Source organism: Molossus molossus, unplaced genomic scaffold (assembly GCF_014108415.1).
Source record: "Molossus molossus isolate mMolMol1 unplaced genomic scaffold, mMolMol1.p scaffold_m16_p_4, whole genome shotgun sequence".
Taxonomy (NCBI): Eukaryota; Metazoa; Chordata; class Mammalia; order Chiroptera; family Molossidae; genus Molossus; species Molossus molossus.
Window position 1 is genome coordinate 5,719,817 of NW_023425377.1, and position 22,510 is coordinate 5,742,326.

The 22,510-nt window shown below is 47.4% G+C and overlaps 2 protein-coding genes across 4 annotated transcripts in view; both read right to left on the reverse strand.

The window, feature by feature from the left end:
* CREBRF (CREB3 regulatory factor) overlaps positions 1-6,111 on the reverse strand; it is a 48,080-nt gene extending 41,969 nt beyond the window's left edge. For both annotated transcript variants that reach the window (XM_036281992.1, XM_036281990.1), the window contains exon 1: positions 6,001-6,111. The gene's annotated coding sequence lies outside the window, so the exon portion shown is untranslated. The remainder of the gene's footprint in view (positions 1-6,000) is intronic.
* Positions 6,112-15,899: 9,788 nt separating this feature from the next.
* ATP6V0E1 (ATPase H+ transporting V0 subunit e1) overlaps positions 15,900-22,510 on the reverse strand; it is a 28,858-nt gene continuing 22,247 nt past the window's right edge. For both annotated transcript variants that reach the window (XM_036240902.1, XM_036240904.1), the window contains one exon: positions 15,900-16,354. In XM_036240902.1, coding sequence (XP_036096795.1) covers positions 16,177-16,354 — 178 coding nt within the window. In that variant the 3' untranslated portion in view covers positions 15,900-16,176. The remainder of the gene's footprint in view (positions 16,355-22,510) is intronic.

Here is a 22,510-nt window from a genome sequence, read left to right on the forward strand (position 1 = left end):
CTCCTTGACTGGACTAGAATGCTTCCTTCACTGGACTTCAAATGCTGTCTTTTCTGTGAAGCTTCTCCAACTTTCCCATGCAGTTAGTAGTCCCTCTTCCTTATTTTCAGAACATGTTGTTCTAAACATTATCATAATGTTGAACTACAATGTCTGTCTCCTCTACTAGTCTTCAGGCAACTCCAAATAGAGGATTCAATGGTAAGAATAAAAACCCTTACTAAAAAGCAGTTCAAAACACTGTCAAGTCCCTCATCTTCTTCAATTCAAGTAGGATGCTAGAAGCCTTGCTGTTTGAAGGGATTCTACAGTCAATCATTTGAACAAGAGAACATCTGCCCTACCTTTCTTGAAGTTTGATTTCTGTAATGCTTTAAATTTCTCAGTGAATGCACACACATAATAGAGAAGAAAGCAAACTGCATCAGGTGTGGCATATAGCAGTCAAAAAAGGAACTTCCTTTATAAAAATAAAAGGAGCTCCTTAGACTCTCACAGACAGAAGATCTTACTGAAGAAAATAAGTGTACAACAAGAATTCGAAGAAAACTGGAGCAGGACAAGAAGTCAGCAAGCTCATGAAGCTTTCATGGGAAACTTAAAGTCAACAATACCCAAAGATAAAAAAGCGACGCTATGACTTTGTAACAAAAGATGTAAACGTGGTTTTGGTGTTAAAAGGACAGAATGATGGGATGATTGGGGTTGCTGTGAATTAGCAGGGAGATGACTAGTTTAGAAAGCTGTTTCGGGAGAACAGTTCCAATACGCATTTTGGAAGAGAGGTCATGAACTAGTGAAAAGGTAAACAAGGCTTGAATGGAAATGGAATAGGATGGTACTGCAGTCACAAAATATTGTTGAAGTCATCTGCATCAAACTCTAGCCCTCCCCACCAGGGTGAATCAGAATTATTAGCAAGAAAGATTTTTATAGTGCTTCCCTCCAAAAAGTATCTCTGATATGTAGATGAACAATTATCCCAAACCGCTAAGAAATGCGATTCCACTCACATCTGCCAAACACCCAGAGACCCAGTGTGCCAAGAGCTAAAGACAAATTCAAAGGATAAAGGACAAGTTTTTTTGTGCCTGGAAGGAGTGAGTATTCAACAAATATAACGAAATTCATCTGAAAACAGTTAACAAAAGAATGCAATGAATTTTTAGACATCATCAAAATAGCTTCTATGTAAACCTTTTTTTTTTTAAATCTTCACCCAAGGATGTTTTTCCATTTATCTTCAGATAGAGTGGGAGGAAGGGAGGGAGAGAGGAGGAAACATCGATGTGAGAGGGACACATCAACTGGTTGCCTCTAGCAGGACCCCAACCAGGGCTGGGGACCAACCGCAACCAAAGTACGCATGCCCTTGACCGGAACCAAACCCGAGATTCACTGGCGCTGCAGGCTGATGCTCCAACCGCTGAGCCAAACCAGCCAGGGATGCATAAACCTTCTTAAAAGAAAGGGCCATTTTTTAAATAAAGGTTTTTTATTTGAGCAGATGGTTATTAATTCCTCCCTTCCAACCAAGAAAAGTCCAACATCTCTACTAATAGCAGACTGACTTTATTACCTTCCAAATTAGCAGTTTTTAGCATCATTTATTTAAACAGTTCAGAAGCACTAAAAAGTGTCAGGCACAGTGTCATGGACTGGGGATATACCGTTAAACGGGTAGAGAAATACTGTAGAGTGGGGTAGATGCTAAAAAGATTAGTACTGAGAGGCAGTAAGCTATGAGAAAATCGAATCCAGATTGGAGAGGTGGTTTCAATAAGCCTGAAGTATAAGCAGCCTCAAGTATTAGCATATTCAAAGTACAAGAGCTTGAGGACACCATAACAAACAATTGCCCAATATCTGTGAAATAGAGAACATCATTATTCCCTAGCATTACAAATTAATCGAGTTACCTACAGTCCCCCAGCTGAACAGTAGGTTAACTAGAACTAGAAACAAACTTACAGGCCACATGATAAACAGTTTTAAGAAGTCAATATGGTCTCTTCTCTAAACTCTCAGGCTTGTACTTGAAATTCAGTTCACATCAACAAAACTGGCAAAATGGAGCATTAAAACAAAGTAGAGCCCTGGCCGGTTTGGCTCAGCGGTTGGAGAGTTGGCCTGCGGTCCAGAGAGACCCGGGTTTGGTTCCCGCTAGGCACATACCTCAGTTGCAGTTTGTCCCCGGCCCTGGTTGGTCGTGCGGGTGGCAGCCACTCGATGTGTCCCTTTCACGTCGATGTTTTTCTCTATCTCTCTCTTCCTCTCTCTCCATCCCACTCTATCTGAACAAAAAATGGAAAAATGTCCTCGGGTGAGGAAAAAAACAAAACAAAGTAGAAAGTTACCCATGAAAAAAAGTATTTGCCTGTGTAATATGTTTACGTTATGGCATCTCTGCTTCATTTTCCAGGGCAGGGAAAGGGCTACAACCTGTGTCTTTTTAGGTCTTGTTTGAAAAAGTATCCTATCCTACTTAGGTAATTCTATAAACATCTCAGGCACTGGCATAATCAATTAACTGCATGACGTATATATGAGTGAAGTGTGTTGACTAGTCACTTGACTAGTATCTCTTAAAACAGCTATACAGCCCTGGCCGGTTTGGCTCAGCACTTAGTTGGCCCGCGCACCAGACAGTCCCAGGTTCAGTTTCTGCTACGGGCACGTACCTCGGTTGTAGTTTGTCTCCGGCCCCAGTTGGGGTCCTGTGGGTGGCAACCAGTCAATGTGTCTCTCTCACATCGATGTTGCTATCTCTCTCTTCCTCCCTCTCTCCCTCACCCTCTATCTGAGGATAAATGCAAAAATGTCCTCGGGTGAGGATAAAAAAACCCCAGCTATACATGCTTTTGTAAGAAATGATACGCTAAATGCACCTTGAAACCTCAACAGGACCATACCCTTAAATATATTAAGGTTCTTAGGTATCATATCTTAAAGCCAAGTTTTTTCAATCAGAATGCATTTCTTAAATACAACTTAATATTTTAACATTTGCTTTAAATGTTTTTTCAGGAAAACATCAATTTGTAAATGAAATAAAAATATAGAACACAATGTTGCCATGTGCTCTAATTCTAAAAATTCTTCAAAGTGGGAGATACATACATTATGCAAGTGCTCAAATATTAGAGCAAGTGCATGTTCTGAAACTGAAGTGCTCAGAACCCAATGACTGATATCTTGGAACAGGGGTTGATAAACTACAGCCTTTGACCACAGGCTGTTCTTGTAAATAAAGTTTTATTGGCATACAGCCCTAAACATAATGTCTATGGCTGTTTTCATGCTAGAGTTTGCAGAGTTGAATCGTTGTGACGGAAACTATGTGGCCCACAAAGTCTAAACATTTACTACTTGACCTTGTGCAGAAAAAGTCCATTGACCCCTGTATTAGAGTCAGCAGAGCCAATGATCTGACAAATGTACATATAGCCTAAGTGTTTATCTACCCTGGAAGATGAACCACTGATTACAGTGAAAAAGAATTCTTCCTTAAAACATCCAAGTAGAAATTCACATGGAACAGGCTCTGCTGATTCATTCAAAGTCATAAAACTGTCAATCTTAACTAAAAACTAAACTTTAAAAGCAAACAGTGAATTTAGTTCTCTTAATTTTTTAAACTCTGTCCTGAGTTAATGTGTACTTAGGTAAACATCACCAGAAACCATACTAGTTACTCCTTTACTTCTTACGCTGACATCCAAGAACCCACCCACCATGAACTAGATAAAGTAGGCTACAGTCTTTGTAAAAGTTTGTTTTCACCTGCTATGACAGACAGAGACTGGGATGGTGAGTAAAGCATCCAGAATCTCTTCTTCTGATATATTTCTTCTATGATTACTAGCCTAAAAATTCTATAGCTGATATATCAGTCATATAAAATAATTACACCCAAATAAATCCTTTTGGATATACCTGCCATTCCCAGAATAAGAGAAAAAACAAACTAATATTTTTACTTGCTGTTAGTTATATTTAAGAACTGAAGTCTATCAAATAATCAGAGATCATATTTTTACATACCATTAGCTTAACTGTGAGTCAATCATGTCAAATACAGAAATCGATAAATCATTTATTTACCAATTATTATTTTCCTCCAGTTAACAAAACAAGATGTTCCTACCACCCCTAAGTGCTTAACCAAAGATGCATCAACAGCCTTGACAATATCAATTCAGTCACATGATGTTGACATAAAGCTAAATTAAGCATTTCATAAGGCTGACATAAGGCCAAAATAATCACGGAACAAAGTAAAATTAGTGATTTTCTAATTATGCATACCATTTCCCCCTTCATCTTGAGTGTTTCTCCTGGATATTTTGGATTAAAAGACAACGGGGTATAAATATTTAAAAGTACAATCAAGTGACAACCAGTTTACCACAGATCACAAGATTTACATAGAAGTCTTGATTTCTGCTTTTTTTGAAAAGAAATAAGTCAGATCTAGATCCTATTTCTCACCTGCAGGGTATTCGAAAGACAAAATCCTAAGGAACCTTCAAACCTAAATACTTTTCTCAGGGCTCTGTTCTCTCATGAAGTTCATTTACATGAGCTACCAATGTGGGGAGGGGCAAACACAGGAGGGGCTGATATTTAGAGGGTGCCCTGATGCAAAAAAAAAAAAACCCTGCCAAGCCCTTAACTTTCTTTGCTTTTCTAGACCTGTTCTTCTCTGTGCAAAATCCACAAAAGCAGAACTTCCTCTTCCCTGCCTGCCTCTATCTGAGGCCTGGTGCAGAAATTCAGACCGCTAGTTATCCAAGTACCTTCTTAAGGTAGTCTTAAGGCGCAAGCCCGCTCAGAAACAGCAAAAGGTTTGCTTTCTTGGGTTCAAGGAGGGCAATTTCGGGGTTTGGCGGCCGGGTTTGTCAGGAAGCGTAGGGCCGAGAAAGAGGGAGAATCCAGAGACTGAGCTCCATCTAGTCCCAGGAACCACCCCCAGGGACGGCTGGACTGCCCTCGGTACTTCCCTGCCTCCTCTGCCCGGGTAGGGAGAGCAGCGGGTCGGGGTCAGGCTCCCCTGAGCTACTTCCTGGTCCAATCGGACTTGCCTTCGGACACCCGAAACGCCCCCGGCCCGGCTCCCTCGCCCTTTGCCCTGTCTCCTCCCCTCTCAGTGACCCACCACCACCGGTCCCCTCCCATCTAACATGGCCGCACCACCCGGCCCACCCCCGGCACAGCCTAACCAATTGGGGGCTCCGCGGCACCGCCTCCCCCACGCCCATTGGCGAAGCTGCCTCCGCCCGCCTGCTTCATTGGACGGCATGGCCTGCCACTCCGCACCGAGGGCTCCGCCTCCGAGCCGCTTCAAGCTGCTTTGAGAAGACATATAAACAAATCCCCGGAGGGAGGCCCCTCTCGCCTGTCGCTGGGGCGGGGACGGGAAGGGGGAGCGGCTACCCCTCAAGACACCCCTGCCTGAACGCCCCCACCCCAAGCCCAAGCCTCCTCGTCTCCTGCCAGCCCGGTTTCACCTTCACGGCCCCGGCCCTTCCTCACACGCCCCCCTCTCTCGCCTCCTCCCCCGCCAGCCTCGCCTCCCCTCCCTTCCCCGGCCCCTCCCACCCGCTCGCTTCTCTGACAGGCCGGTTGCCGGCAGCCACGGCCCCGGGCTCGGAGGCATCGGTGAAGGGCCGGGCGGCCCGGCAGGGCGTACGCCCGGCGCTGCCCACCCCTGACCTAGCCAGCCTCCCGCCCGTGGGTCCCTTCTACCGCCGCCCCGCGCTTTTATATAACTGTCCCGGGCCAGGGGTGGGGGAGGGGTCCGGAGCCCCCGTGACCGTCAGGCGGCAGCCTGCAGCCCGCGTGCCCCCAGACTCGGCAGTGGTCCCGGCCCCCGCGCCGGCCCGGCCCAGAGCCCCGGCGCTGCTGCCTCCTAGGCCAGCGGCTCTCCTCCGCCCCCCGCCTGGCTCGCCCTCTAGCCCAGGCCCCTGCGGGCTCCGGGCGGCAGGCAGCGGTGCTCACCTGTGCGTGTGGGGCGGCTCAGGGGCTGGATCCGGTTCCGCTGCAGGGGCCGCGGCCCCTCTCCATGCTGCCTCGGGTTTGTTTTGTTTATGTCCTTCCTGACGGGTTCCCGGAAATCGCGTGACTCGCCCCCCTCACGTGGGCCGCGGCGAGGAGGAGGAGGAGGGAGGCGGGGGCCCGCCGGCTTCGGGCCAATCACGAGGCATTCTGCAGCTCCGCCAATCAGAAGCTCGGCCTGGCAGGGCACCCCTGTCACATGACGCCGGAGGGGCGGGTTGCCGGGAAAAACCAGGAAGAGGGGGCGGAGCGGGGGCTCGGCGCCGGCCACCGCAGCGTGGGCGGGGCCGTCTCTGATGCCAGCCACGCTCCCCTGGTGGAGGGTGTTTGCTTCCGAGGCTTTCGTGTCCAGCGCTTTCTCTGAACTCACAACACGCGGTTGGGCCTTCAGTGTCGGTATGCCCACTTTACAGTTTAAGTTCCCCGAACCTTGAAGGGGTCTACGGGAACAGAGGGCATTCATGTAAGAGGGGGATTGTATCGACTTTCTGTTTTATAAGTGCCCTACCCATCAGAACTTCGGAATTTACTGCGAAACTGACCTGGCGTTCAGTCGCTCGTTCCTTCGTTCATTCATTCAACTAATGTGCATTGCATACGTGTGCCCTAGACAACGGGGATCAATCAGATTGTGTGCACCTTTGAGAGAGAAGAACTGCACACAGTTTCAAGCCTTCATAACAGAGGGGCTTGAGGTTTTCATGGGCTCCCTAATCCTATTAATAACAACAGTAATCCTTTATTATTGAACAAGTGCTATGGGGTGGGCTTATCACTTCATGTAGTTATCCCTACAATCACATGTAATGGTAATATACCAATTTTCAGATGGGGAAATAAAAGCTTAGAGGGATTAAGTTACTTGGTTAAGGTCAGGCAGCTAGTAAGTGACCCAGCTATCACAACCTGTGCTTCCAGACTGCTCTTTATACTTCTTAAGGTCTCAGAATTCATCTTTTGAGCACAGAACAGAAATCTGATTTTAGTAGGCATGGGGAATGTTGGATTCGGGAGCAGAAATGCTTGGCCAGATTCCTTCAGAATGCCAATTTTCTCTTAGGAGTAATTCCTTTTTTCCCCCCCTTTATTGATTTTTAGAGAGAGGAAGGGAGAGGGAGAGAGAGAGAGAAACATCAGTTAGAGACAACATCGATTGTTCCCTGCATGCCCCCCACTGGGGATCGGTCCACAACCTGGGCATGTGCCCTGACTGGGAACGGAACCGGTGACCTCTTGGTGCGTGGGTAGATGCTCAACCACTGAACCACACCAGCAGGGCAGGAGTAATTGCCTTTGAAAATGTGGCTCCTCTTTGCACAGATCTAGGGAAGTAGTATTATGTCAAAACTATGGACTTTGGAATCAGAAAGACTTCCATAGATCACAAGCTTCAAAAGAGCAAGGGGCTAGCTGTGTAATTTATCCTCTATCTTCCATGCCTGGCAGGTAAGCAGTCGTTAAATACTGGTTGAATAACCACCTGGATTTGAGTACTTGCTCTACACCACATGTGAACAAGCACAAATCATTTGATCTCTGTGAAGCTCCTATGTAAATATCTTACGGGGTTGATGTGAGAATTGAGTGAAAAAATTCATATAAAGCACTTATCATAGTGCTTTGCATATAGTGAGCAACTAATGAATGACAGTATTATTGTATTGTTTCAAGGACATCATAGAAGATCTACTGTGGACTAAATAGCAAGTAAGGGTAATTCTAGACTTTAGCAGTTTAATAACAGCCATTAAAATAATACTTTTGTATACAATATTAATAGGGAGGTATATGTAGAAACCTAAGAAGAAAGTTTATCTCACCTCTGTATCCTTCAAAATGCCGTAGGTTCTCAATACCCAGTGAAGGAATGAGTATTTTCCCTACTGCACAGGAAGTAGCATTTTATTTTAAGTCTTACATGTCCATTCTAATTTTCCCATATCAACTAGAATTTCCATTGAAACCCCAATTGAAAAACTAGCTTGTGAAGTTTGAGCCATGTTCTCTCACTCGTTCAATGAAGATTCATACATTACATCCCCTTGGAATACATCACATACTATCCTCTCTCGTAAATACTATTTTTGGAAAACCTCCAGCAGATGATTAGCTCTTCCACTGTTACTGTTCTCTGGACACAGACATTTTCACTGCCTCTATTGGGCAACAGTTCCTTGGGTAAGGAGCATCTTGATTCTTCTAGCGCAGGGCTCTACCCGTTGAAGGGGCTTACTAGTGAATTACATTGGATTCCCGCCTTTGCATCTTCCGTCGTCTTGGAGAGGACAGAGTTTTGGCTAACAGAGACCTTTCCATCAAGGTTTGTTAATGACTATATCCTGCTCTGAAGTGAATGAAATCACTGACTGCTAATTGATTTGTGCTTCTCTGGGTTTTATCCTGCCAGATTGTGCCACAGTCAAAGTTGGCAGGAAGTTGGGACTCGCAATAGCATTGGCTTGAGGTTCAGGAGGCTCTTCTTTTTCTGGCCACAAAGTAGTAACCAACTGCTATGCTACTGCCACTTCTTAAGTGCTTAACCCTGCTCCTGCAGAATCATTTACATACTGGGGTAGCTTGAGCCAGGAACGTGTTTTACACAAACACGCAACAATGGTGAAACAAAGCAGTACTTAGGACTCCACTGAATTCTGAAAACTAAATTATTTCTTTTCTGATTAGGTAACATATACATGCCACAAAAGTCAAAAGGTATTCAGTGCATACTAAATCTCCCTCCCACCCATGTTCCCCTTCTCGGAAGCAACCCCAGTTCCCCACGCTCTGTGTACCCTTCCAGAGACGTTCTTTGTGGCATTGCGCAGACATTTCACCCACTTCAAACCTCGATGTATTTGGACTACTGTTCTTGGACCCAATTTGAGCGCCACCAACTGTGAGATCCAGGGTGAGGGGCTGGCCCTCTCTGTGTTCCAGTTTCTTCACCGGCAGGAATCTGGACTAGAACGGAATGTTCTCTACAATCCCTTTAACTCAAACGCTGAGCTCTCCTGAATAAAATTAAAGCAGTTGCCACAGGTCCTGACTTTTGTATGACCGAGAGTTTGCGCTTTAGGTGTGTCGTTCATTAGAGCTCAGACCGAGCCCTGCCTGCTGTTCGTGCACGTGTCTTCTAAATGAGCACTATCCTTTTGAATCTGTTTTCTTCCCAGACCCTGCTGGGTCTGTGTGATATGTTAAGATTTCACAGCTTCCAAACTGAGATTAATTAACCCAAAGCTGGAAGATCTTTAGGAAAAGCTATGTCCTTTTGACACTTAGAAAAACCGAGTTTCTTCCTGAGCAGAATGGAGCTTCGCTGAAGTTGAGTCTGAAAGACTTACTAATTGATGGCTCGCAGCTGGAACCCATCCCTCATTCATCTCTCCTAGAAGACACTCGTTGGGGAAAAGAGAAGGATCAGGACTTCCCGTTGCCTTAATGTCTCAAGAGGATACAGTGTTCTTTACATAATGGCTCTGAGCTTCAGGTTCTTACTTCCTGAAAGCACCAAGTTCAGTCCCAAATGCCCTTCCCTAGTCTATCATTTACTTACTTGATTCCTCACTCTCCATAGCCAGAACCAGGCCTGTTGTGGGGCAGGAGCTTAATCACTGCTTGTGGTCTGAATGTGCACATTAACATCCAAATCCTATTCATCCTCCATAACTCGAGACCTCACATCCTTCAGGAGACCTAACGCTACCACATCTATTTCTGCTCTCATTAATCTTTCTTCTACCTCCCAACTGAGCCCTTAATATACTCATTGCTTTGTAATGTTCACATCATGTGTGTTGATGTTATTTCCCCAATTAAATCAAGTTGCCTAAACATGAATATAGCCTTGAATTATGGAGAACGCAAGGCACATCACCAGCATACGGAAGCCTGTGCTTAGTGATGAGTAGGGGAAGAAAGCGAGAGAAATAAAGAAACCGACACTCCTTGCGTGTCTAGTGTGCACCTGAAGACAGCCTTGGGAGAACTCAGAACCTGGTGAGACAGACTGACGTGGAAAGCTGACGATACCAGAGAGTTTGTAAGAGGGTGGCTCTGGCGGTTGTTAAGAACATGACCATGTATATCAGGGCCATTTTCTTCCCAACTCATTTGGGTACGTCACTAACCTGGCTTTTCCTTGATTTCTGTCCTAACCTGCCTCATGGGTTGACTGAGGGTTAAATGCAGGAGTTGATGCAGAGTAGGTGCTCAACAGTGCGGGTTCCACCTCCCCCCCACCTCCCAGGGGGGATGTGACTGGAAGTTTCTGAGGAGGCAAGCAGCAGGAAGGGAAAGTAGCCTAGCAAGAGAAGGCTGCAAGCAACTCAGACTGTTTTAGGATCCCATGGTCTTCAGCAGCATTCCTGTGCAAATTGTTTTGTCTGTTTCACTAAGACTGAAAACTTCTAGGACAACGACCGGTCCCTGTGGGGTTTTATTTTGTGGTTTGGTTTGGTTTTTTGTCGGCACTGAGCTGAATGCACACTGTTAGAATCAGCAACTCTGATAGCAAACCAGGAAGCCAAGGGAGTAAGAACAATCTAGTGTTTGTTGCAGGAAAGACTCCCAAAGGACAGGTACAATAAGACATTCTTGTTGGTTTGGCCAGAAGTAGGACGATAAAAACAGAAAGTGGAGGAACAGACTGATAAGAAGCAGGAACCAAGACCAGGAGCCAGATAATTTGTAGTTTGTTGAACTACAAATGGACACACACTCCAAAGGACCCAATCCGGGGTAAAACTGTGAAGCTGGGTTTCCAAATACAGGAAGTAAATGGTTCAGAGAGAGTGCTAAAGTAAAGAATAATAAAAAAATTCAGGGAGCTGACGTGAAGTAAAAGGGTCCTTTGTATCTATGCCCCCCGGCCCCCCACCAAGATGTTCACAAGGTCATACATTTCCCTGGATCTACAGCACAACCAGGGATGGTGGCCACGTTGTGAGGTGTCACTGTTTTCACAAAGCCCAGCCCAAGAGTGAGATGGGGAAGTGGGTGTGATGTTCTGTACCTGTAATCAGACTCTAGTCACAGTGAGACATAAAGTACATTAATAAACCTGAATGCCAACTGTGGATTCTATCCTGTTAGGAGGGGCAGATCCAGGTGGAGGCCTTGGTCTGCTCAGCCCCCACGACTCAGTGCCCACCTGGGCTCCTGCTGGGCTGCACACCCTGAGCCCTGTCACTCAGGCTCAAGCCAGGAGTATTCTGGCTGCGGGAGTCCTGGTGAGCGGACTGCAGCTCCGTCCTGCTGCCCCTGCAACCAGTCAGCTCCACCTGAAGCCGGCCTGAGCACCGACTGTGCCAGGTTGCAGGGCTCAAACATTTGAATAAGCCAGAGATTCTGCAGCCCCAGGGGGAAAAACCCTGTAAATTATACAGTAGTGATTACAGAAGTAAGCAAAGGATGCTGAGGGAGCCCAGAGGGGTGTGGAGGGAGTTGGTGGGAGAGCATCCCCAGGGCCCGAGCCTGGCGTCAGCTGGCTGAGTTAAGAAGGGTGCAAGGTGTTCCAGGTAGAGGGAGGTGTTAGTGGCAGAGCATCCTCAGCCACTAGCACACCCCTGTTGGGAGTTGGCCTGAGGGGCAGGGAGTAGGAGTTGGGGGGAAAAAGGGCCAATACATTTCACAAGGAGGGGGTTTTCACTGAAGCAGCGACACAACCTGAATGAAAGACTTGCTTGGAGCAGGTGGGAGTAGAACAGTGGGGCTTTTTCTAACCCATGCGGCACCCCAGAACATTAATACCCCAGGCTTCCACTTTTCCATGTGGGCAGAATCCAAATCAATGCTCCCTTTTCATTTCATGGTGCTGCCGCTATGAGCACCTACACAAAAGGAGGCCAGTTTTATAAGCTGTGCTCTGCCCTGCACAATGGCAACAGTTCATCAGAACTGCTGTGTGAACGTGCTAATTTTCATTGATTCAGAATAGCTTCAGTGTTTGAATAAATCTGACTTCACTTCCCCTGACCCTGAATTACTCTTTCTAAGAAAAGTGTGTGTGTGTGTGTGTTATATGTTTGAAGGAAGTACTAACGTTATTATTGGTCACCCCCCACCCCCAAAAAATACATCATTATTTTGCTGATCATAATAGTAACACATACTCTTTGTGGAAAACACACAAAGTTGTAAAAGAAATAATCATTATCAACATTTTGGTCTTTTTTTTTCCTACCAGGATTTTTGCTGTGTACATAAGTTTTAAATCCTGTTTTTTCTCTCCCTTAACATAATATTCTATTATCGTGGTTAGTAATGTAACTCTTCATTGTTTCCTTTTACTGAAGTGTTACATTTTCCCTGGGGAAAATGCTGAAAAAAAAAATTAAAATAATTTGCAGTTACCATCCAGAGGCAATGTTAAGAGCTTTGTTGTCTTTTCAAGGCATATATTCTGGGGGAAAAATAATGAAACGCACTACGATGCTTCTTCATTCAGATGCAGCACGACTTATTTAAGCATCTCCTCGTGTTGGGCATTAAGGCTGCTTTCCAGTAACTGTGCTATGAAAAATATCCTTTACAGTGGTACTTTCATTGTGCTTTTCTTTCCTTTGAAAATTCTGAATTTTCTACAATTCATCTCATTCAGCTCTTGAGAGAAAGCTGAAATAAAGGGGCAGGGAGAAAAGGAACATAACTGTTAAGAGCCCATATCCATTTTAAATAGATTTGTCTTCCAAACAGAGGAGAGCTCTCACATAGCCGGATAGGTTAATGAGACCATTCTAAAATGCCTAGGCAGGTATTTTAAAAGATACTTTAAATAAAGTTAACAGAGGAGCAATTTTTGGAACATGAAATCCAGAGCCAAAAATTTCATGAGTCTGAGAAACAATTTACAATAATTTCTCGATTCTCATTTTGCCTCTGTACGGCAGGGCACTTACCACTGCTGAAACAGTGGCTAGAGAAATGAATAAAAAAGGTTGCTCCTTCTGAAGCAACACCAAAAGGAAGATAGAATAATCGCTAAGTCAATGGTAAGGGTGCAGAAATCAGTATACGTTTAAAGAAAACAACAAAAACAATGTAAGACGCCAATGGCCCTGCAAACTACATCTTTGAAAGCATGCCAGAAATACTCCCATTCTGGTACAAGAGCTGGTGGAACCTGGAAGGACACAGTCCAGACACTTAATGTATGATTGTTTCTAAGAGATCCATCTCCCTGTCAGAGATCAGGCTTGGAGCCTGGTACGTACCTTTACCTTTTCTGTAATCCAAGTACAAAAGGGAAACCAGATGTACAAAAAAACTCAGTGGGCTGCTCCCCTGGGACTTATCTTTATTGAAATGTACAGTCAAAAATAAAATTTTAAAAAAAAAGGACTGTTAGCGGGTTCCACGGATTTTTGTCATTTCTTTGGGAGGTAGCCTTTGTGTATCATTATAATTTACAAATCATCTTCGCCATCAACATCTCTTTTGGTAACAATCTCGTATAGCAGAAAGGGCAGGTATTATCCCCAATTTACAGAAGAAAAAACTAAGGCTCAATAATGAAATGATTTGCCGCAAGTTACATAGCTAGTGAGGAATGGAATAAGACTACACAGGTAGGGCTTCTCCTAGTCTGACGATCACCCCACAAGGCCACCACACGTCCACCTGGATAGGCTTTGGAACGAGGCCTCTCCAGCATCCTTTGAAAAGGCCGGATGGAGCTCCTTCCAGCCTGAGCCCCAGCCGGCACCAGAGCAAGGGAACTGTGAAAGGAAACGATTCACAAGCACCCATCTCAGATGCAGGGTCACGTTGTAATGAATGGTTCGATTATTAGGGATGAGGTGAGAAAACATGTATCTAAATTTACCTATTCATTTGCATTTACTATTCTCAAGAGTTTCCGAAATGAAACAGGCTCGAGGGTCACGTGACCCTGGGCAAAGGGATCTCACTGAGTTTCCCTCCCAGAAATCTGAGTTGATTTCATCAGCCCCTCATTTCAACAACAGTAATGCAGCAGGGTGGTGACGCAGAACCTGGCCTTTAGGAGCTTGCGTTCAGTCTTTCTGGAAGGTCTTTGATCTCTAATTCGGCTAGAAAATCAGCTCTTCTTCATAGGCCTTATGCTGAGCCCATTAGGGCATCATTAGAAATAAGTCCCAGTTTGGGTCTGAGCTGCTGCTTCATTAGGATCTTTTTCCTCCCTAGAAGGCTGACTGGGCCTGAAGTCCTGTTCTGGGGGATGGTCCGCTCTCCCTGGCACAGCACCAGCTCCCATCCCTATGCAGTCAACACTCACAGGAATCAGATCCCGCCAAGGGGCAAGCAAGCCCAAGTGCATAAAGCAACGTAACCCAGTCAACTTCCCAATGTCTAACTTAGATCACACGAGAGGCAGAAAAATGGATCAGTACAAAGTGACAGAATGAGGCAGAATTCAGGGGGTTGGATCAGCCAGGGTTTTGTCCTCTGCCTTCAACTATGCCACTGAAGTGGCAATGTGCTAAACTGTAATCTTGAATGAGAAGAGCCCCCAAGCAGCCCTCCACACGGCCCAGGTCTGCGTGCTGAACCCGAGGGCTCCCCAGAGCTACCGCTGCGTGCTGAACTCAAGGCAGGCAAAAGCAACACTCAGGGGAAGTGCCCCTACCTCGACCATGACCTGCCAGGGTTAGGGTTAGCGTGTGCTGGAGTCACACTTCCCGCTGCGGTCAGAGACTGTGGCATCCTATGTGGCCACAGTAACCACCAGCACTGCTTTCTTAGATGACAAACACTGATTAAGGGTCAAGTAAGTTGCTCCGATGGGAGACAGCTTGGTCATCCACAAAGCAGAATTCTCCTCTCCCACCCAAGATCCAGAGTTGGCTCCTGGCCAAAGCAACTGAGCAAGGCAGGTTGGCGAGTGAGAAGTGGGCAGAGTGGGAATTTGAAAACATGGATCCTACTCCCCAATCTGCTTTGAACCAGCTGCATTGAACTGGGCACGTGATTCTCCCCGTCTGGGCTCCGATCCCTCATCTATAAATCAATGGGGTTAGCATGTACCACTATGGTCCCTTTGGCATCAAGTCGTCACTGTTTTATGGATTCCATGAAATTAGCTAAACAAGCCCCTTTGCTGGAGATGTCAAGTACGGGATTGCCCAACACTCATGAAAACTTCGCGTTCAAAACGAAAGTACAGAATGGAAAGAAATAACAGCAGGAGAGCCGCTTCAACTTGAAACTCTCTTTGGTCATGAGAATAGCAAAGCAATGAGTTCAGAGAGTTTGGGAGGAATAGAAAAGTACAAACTGCAAAACAGGAAATCCATTCTTGGCTGGCTGTCAAAAAGCCATGAGCTGGTGAAAATTTAGATCCATTTTAATTTTTAATTTCTTAAGACTAATAAAGGCCCCCAAACAGTGAATTACTGAGACACTTGCTATCAAGAATTAATGCCCCCGTGCCAGGCTTTCTCCATCACTCTGGGTTTCTTCAGTCCTAGGTCTGAGGGTGTGATGATGGTACAATGAACCACTGGTTCCGACTTGTCCCTGTGGCTGGTACCGACCTGCTACCTGCCACCTGCTCACCATCATAAGTCCCGTTTTTTATGGACAATGGTCAAACATGGCTGACCGTCCTCTCAAAACACCGTACCTGCTCTCTTGAGCTTGCACAGACCCGTTTCCACATCTCCTGTTCCCCCAGAGCCTTGGCTAGAGCAGGCCCTCAAATGTTCCCTGAACGATTAAGAAAAATACTTACCAGTCTCTTCAGGCACTGTTTTGTACATTCAACTTGAGTTTGAACTGCAATGCCTTTTTTAAAAGGCATTATCTGGAGACAGAAAGGCTTATAAAAATGAGCTTAACAAACCACAAACACCAGATTTCCATAGAAAGCAGGAAAATAATTTATTCCAAAATATGGCAGAAGAAATTCACTCTGAAAATAGGCTTTGGTGTAATTCTGTTGGGACAGATCTCCCCTTGAACATGCTCTCCTGTTTGCTGCCGCACTGGAGTCTTACGGCCTCGTGACAGCTTTTAGACACGTCACTGGTTCCCGTATCGCGAGCAGGCAGCGGCCATCTCCAAGTCCACGGGTCCCGAGGAGAGAGCCGTGTTTCCCAGAAGAGCACCTCGACACTTGACGGCGTCAGCACAGGGAGACTAAGGAGGCACATCATTCATCCAAGTGTAAAAAAGCAAACAGGAAAAACTGCACTGCAGAAGAAGACATTCGATGTGGTGTGAATGTTTAAGGCAGCTGGTGGCCAGAACAGGCGAGCCGAGGAAGGTGGCCTGGGTGTGGAGGTGACTGCGTCTAGAGGCATTCCCTCGGCATGGCCTGCAAAACAAAGCCGGGCTAGTCACTGGTCCGCATACATCAGGAAAGTCAATCGGCCAATCACTTCTAATACACAGGTGCTCAATAAACACTGAGGGGAAAGGGGGGCTCAATAACCTGCAAGCTTGAGCAGGCTCTGCAGGGCTGTGACAAGAGGTCCCGTTACCAAGAAACCACTAAGCTGAGGATCACAAGTAGGTCTGACTGTGTCACAGAAAGGGGAAGAGCGAAGTGACTACGACCGATTGTACCAGAATCTAATGAGTTCACATCGGTTTCAAGGATCTAATTCCCTTCCCCTCTGACAGCAAGGAAGCAAGGTTCCCACAGGTGTGGCAAGCTTTTCTCTGTCAGGCTCAAAGAGCGGGCTCCTTGTCCTTGGGACTTGAAATTGCTCCTATGTGCTCCCGTTCTTGCACCGAAAGTGTAGGTGACAAACGTGCGCTGCTTCTGCGAGAAGCTCACGCTGCAACACCACCTCTGCAGAGTGGGTCCACAGAACAGGCACCTTCACACAGCCAGCTGCTGACCGTGGTCACGCAAACACCTGTATGCAAAGCTTGTTGTATGACACTACATAAATAAAGCCACATATGCCGCTTCTGAACTTAAAAAACCAACGCCGAGAAAATATCTTTCAAAGGCAATTTCTACCCAAGGCTTGAGTTGGCGGAGAAGAGAACGAGCTGGTTATGACACACAGTTTGCCAGCATGTTGAGGGGTAAGCGCAGGTGGGAGGGGCTAGTTAACTCAGATGAGACGTGGTTTGTGGCAGGCGGGGCTGACAAGACTGAAGGTCAAACAGCTCACGGAGAGATCTGCTGGGTCCTCGAGGTTTTCCAAATCAGTGGGCAGACACAGGAGAACCCACAGCGCAGTGGATAAAAGGTTCCCAAGGCCCAGGCTCCAGGTGTCCAGAAGCGGACAGGTGACTGGTGCAAGCTGGGACAGTCCAACCACCCTCGGTGGTGCAAAGCACCAGGCTGCTGGGACCCGCTAAGCAGGACATGGTACATTCACCTCCAGAGGGGCTCAGAGGACCACTGTTACGATGTACTAGGAAAGAACAGCAGCCACACAGGCGCAGCTAGCAGAGTGAGGGTTTCTTGCCGCCCCCAGCGTCATGAACCCTCTCCGCTCATCTGATGAGCATGTTCTTTCCTCCTCCTTCAGTCGGCAGGACAGCTCCTCTGCTCGGACCCCAGTTCTGGGCCATTTGTCAGTTTACACGAGAATACTGAAGAGTGAATACAAATGTTCTGTGCGGTTATTTTCTGTGAAGAACATACTTGTATAGGCTTATCATTTAGGCCTTTTTGGACAAATAATCACGAAATGAAAAAAATAGGTCATTTTTGAAAAAGCACAGAGAAACCAGGGCTAATTTTCACTCAAGCTCAACGATAGCCAGTTTAAGATAAACGTGCGTGCGCGTTACGTTAAATGGCATAGACTTCTGGTTTGATTTTGGAGTGAATGAAAGAAGCACGTGTTTTAATCATCTCTGATTAGATGGGAGTAGGGGAGGGAAACTCAACAACGGGTCCATGCTCTTGTTTCCTAAAATAAGGGAATCACTAGGGCTACTTCCTATCGACCTGAGAATGCAGACAACATAAAAACCTGAGGGCCAGAGCCAGGAAATATGTTCAGGGAAGGATGAGTGAATAGATTTTTTATTCAAAGATAGATGTCAATTTTACCTTTGTTTTTTCATTTCAGATAAACTTGTAAAATAATTCCTTCTGTAGCCCTGGCCAGTGTGGCTCAGTTGGTTGGAGCATCACTCTGTTAACCAAAAGGTGGCAGGGTCAATTCCCAGTCAGGGCACATCCCCAGGTTGTGGGTTTGATTCCTGGTTGGGGCAAGTGTGGGAGCAGCTGATTGATGTTTCTCTCTCACATCAATGTCTCCACCCCTCTTCCTCTCTCTGAAATCAGTAAAAATACTCCTTGTCTACTGTTAGGTGTAATGTATGTACTTACCACAGGAGATGAACTACAAGAGTTATTTAAGCAAATTAAGGATGTGTAGTTCCCAAGTCAAGGCAAGGCACCAAACGGATGGCAAAAACTGGGGAGCTAAATGTTTAGGGAGAGAAGACATCACTTTGAGACCAAGTGGCCAGGAAAGGCCTTGCAAGCTGGACACTCACCGAGAAAGCATCAGAAGAATTACGAGAAAACAAGGGAGTGTTTCCAAAATAGTGTTCACTAGTCTGCTTTCTAAGTGAATGGATGTCGTAGGCAGCGGTCAGCAGGAAGGGTCAGTGAGCTGGTGGGGAGATGAGGACACTGGTCTGGAACCAGCGGTCAGCAGGAAGGGTCAGTGGAGCCGGTGGGGAGAGGAGGACACTGGTCTGGAACCAGCGGTCAGCAGGAAGGGTCAGTGAGCTGATGGGGAGAGGAGGACACTGGTCTGGAACCAGCGGTCAGCAGGAAGGGTCAGTGAGCTGGTGGGGAGATGAGGACACTGGTCTGGAACCAGCGGTCAGCAGGAAGGGTCAGTGAGCTGGTGGGGAGATGAGGACACTGGTCTGGAACCAGCGGTCAGCAGGAAGGGTCAGTGAGCTGGTGGGGAGATGAGGACACCAGTCTGGAACCAGCGGTCAGCAGGAAGGGGCAGTGGAGCTGGTGGGGAGATGAGGACACTGGTCTGGAACCAGCGGTCAGCGGGAAGGGTCAGTGGAGCCGGTTGGGAGATGAGGACACTGGTCTGGAACCAGCGGTCAGCAGGAAGGGTCAGTGAGCTGGTGGGGAGATGAGGACACCGGTCTGGAACCAGCGGTCAGCAGGAAGGGTCAGTGAGCTGGTGGGGAGATGAGGACACTGGTCTGGAACCAGCGGTCAGCAGGAAGGGTCAGTGAGCTGGTGGGGAGATGAGGACACCAGTCTGGAACCAGCGGTCAGCAGGAAGGGGCAGTGGAGCTGGTGGGGAGATGAGGACACTGGTCTGGAACCAGCAGTCAGCAGGAAGGGTCAGTGAGCTGGTGGGGAGATGAGGACACTGGTCTGGAACCAGCGGTCAGCGGGAAGGGTCAGTGAGCTGGTGGGGAGATGAGGACACTGGTCTGGAACCAGCGGTCAGCAGGAAGGGTCAGTGGAGCCGGTGGGGAGATGAGGACACTGGTCTGGAACCAGCGGTCAGCGGGAAGGGTCAGTGAGCTGGTGGGGAGAGGAGGACACTGGTCTGGAACCAGCGGTCAGCAGGAAGGGTCAGTGGAGCTGGTGGGGAGATGAGGACACTGGTCTGGAACCAGCGGTCAGCGGGAAGGGTCAGTGAGCTGGTGGGGAGAGGAGGACACTGGTCTGGAACCAGCGGTCAGCAGGAAGGGTCAGTGGAGCTGGTGGGGAGATGAGGACACTGGTCTGGAACCAGCGGTCAGCAGGAAGGGTCAGTGAGCTGGTGGGGAGATGAGGACACTGGTCTGGAACCAGCGGTCAGCAGGAAGGGTCAGTGAGCTGGTGGGGAGAGGAGGACACTGGTCTGGAACCAGCGGTCAGCAGGAAGGGTCAGTGAGCTGGTGGGGAGATGAGGACACTGGTCTGGAACCAGCGGTCAGCAGGAAGGCAGAAGGCTGCGAAGGTGGTCTGAGGGCAGACGGGGAGGCCTTGACCGCCAGGTTGGAGAGCTGGACCTAACCTGCAGCTTAGTTCTTATCTTTTGTGGCTCATGGAACCTTTGGTGACCCCGACCCAGAGCTGGACATGTTACGCAGCCTGTCAAGGGACCTGTGCCGGCTGGACTCAGGGAGCTCAGGTTAAAAACCCCTGCTGCAGCCCATGGGGAAGGAGCGAGGGCTCCAGGACCCGCAGCGTCTGCTTCAGGAAGTGCTCCACCAGGAAGGTAAACAGGGTGGTGTTTGTGGATACAGTGACTGCAGAGACAGGGAGACACAGTGAGGAGCCACTGTAGGAACCAGAGCTGCAGTGGCTGCGGTCAGAAATTAGGGTATCTGAAGGAGGGACAGACAGAGACATTAACAAGATCAACTGGATTCGAGGATGAGAAGTTCTGACCCTAGGTGACAGGGAAAACTATGACATCAGGAACTGAAGGGGAGACATGGCTGAGTCTGAAGAGGCAGCAGCATATGAAGTCAGAGCTCAGATAACAGATATGCTTTTCAACTGCAGACCCTTCGCCCTGTTTCACTTGTCACAAGCATGACTTCATTTCACCCTGAACAGATCACAAACCCCTTTAGAGCCTTCCCCACTTAGTATATGTACCTCATGTGCCCTCAAATATTTCTGGAATGCATAGAAAAACAGCACCCCCAGGGCAGAGGCCTAATTACCAATACCCTCTCTCCCTCTCCTGTCCAAACTTTGTAATAAAATAGAATTTCTGCCCTTTAGGGCTGTGGCACACCACGTAAGTTCATCTAACATTACAATGATGTGACAAACGAACTAACTTCCAATACACTGGGTCCAAAGTCAAATCCACTCCAAGGATACTACATACTAGCGTAACCCCCCCGAGGCTGTAGGAAAAAGGGACATCAGCAAAAACAGAAGCCTTGATGTGACAGTTCCAGAGCAAGGGGGACAAGGCTGGCAGGGGCAGAGGTGGAGTGAGCACTGTTCTGACGAGCTCTGAGCAAGACTTCCAGCCAATGAACAGAACGTGCTCACACACAAACTCTCATCGGAACAGGGAAGAAACTCACGGCAGGGAAAGTGATTCAAGTAGCAAAAGGTGAACTCGGTGTTTAACTGTGTTGTTTTAGATCAAGTCGATTTCATCTGGATAAAATTCTTCTAAAGCTTTCATGACTGCTTTTTCCTCTTGCTGAAGACCACGCCTAGCTTACATCTGCTACTTTCCAAACCTGGGCCCTTAAACAAATCACGTACAAGATCAAACACTAGCCCTGGCCAGTTTGCCCCAGCGGTTAGAGCGTCGGTCTGTGGTCCAGAGGGACCCGGGTTCGGTTCCCGCTAAGGGCACGTACTTCGGTTGCGGTTTGCCCCCGGCCCTGGTTGTTTCGTGTGGGTGGTGGCCACTCGATGTGTCCCTTTCACGTCGATGTTTCTCTCTCTCTCTCTTCCTCCCACTCTATCTGAACAAAAAAATGGAAGAATGTCCTCGAGAATAAAAAAAAAAAAAAATCAAACACTTTTCCTCACCAGATGAAGACGGGCCTAAATCTGGGTTCTGCACTCTTTCATCATCTCACTGTTGTGTAAAAGTTCAAACTTCAAAAGGGAATTTAGCTCAATCTTTTGAGTTCACACCACCAAGAAAAGTGAAGTCCTGTCTAAAGAGTTCTGCTTGCTCAATGCTGCACACACACTAGATCTCTCGATGGGGTAACTCCAAAGGCCTAGAGTCCTGGGACTGCCGGCATCACGACCTCAAACGCAGGATAAACGTGACACGGTGTTCGTAATTAGGGTTCGCCTGGCGGTGCCTCCTACTTCCTGGCATTTTGCTGTTAAGGGAACAACCTTAGCCCTGGCCAGGTGGCTCCGATGGGTGGCGCGTCGTCCTGCACACCAGAAGACTGCAGGTTCGCTTCTCGGTCAGGGCACGTACCCAGGCTTCAGGTTCGATCCCTGGTCAGGGTGCGTGTGGGCGGCAGCCAATCAATGTTTCTCCTCACATTGATGTTTCTCTCTCTCCCCGCCTCTCCCTTCCTCGCTTTAAAAATCAATAAAAACATATCTGTGGGTTTAAAAGGATTTCACAACCTTTAATATAAAGGTTTCAAGCAGCGGCCCCAGTTGGTGCTATGGACCAGAGTGCAGACGTTAGGAATTCATCAGTCGGGTAACACACACGACACTGAAAAGAATGGGCAGAGGGAACCTTCAGATCCACACAGCCGAGCATTCAGGGCCGGAGGGCCCCTCGCTCATCACACGGGAAGGAGAAGGTAAGAGGAAGGCAGTGCTGAAGTTCTCAGCTTCAACGCCCAACTGATACCCTTAGCTTACACTCACCATAGTTAAAAGAAGGCTAGAAAACCTTGTGAAAAAAGGCAGGCAAAAACATCTTATGAATCAGATTTTGTATAAAATCTAGTAAGAAAGAAATCAAAATGCCTCTGGGCAAAGAGGGAAACAGTTGAGTGCTTCCCTATCAGACTGGCCGGCTCCAGCTGTGAGGGTCAGGCATTCTGCTCTGCTGTTGGTGGGCACGGAGCA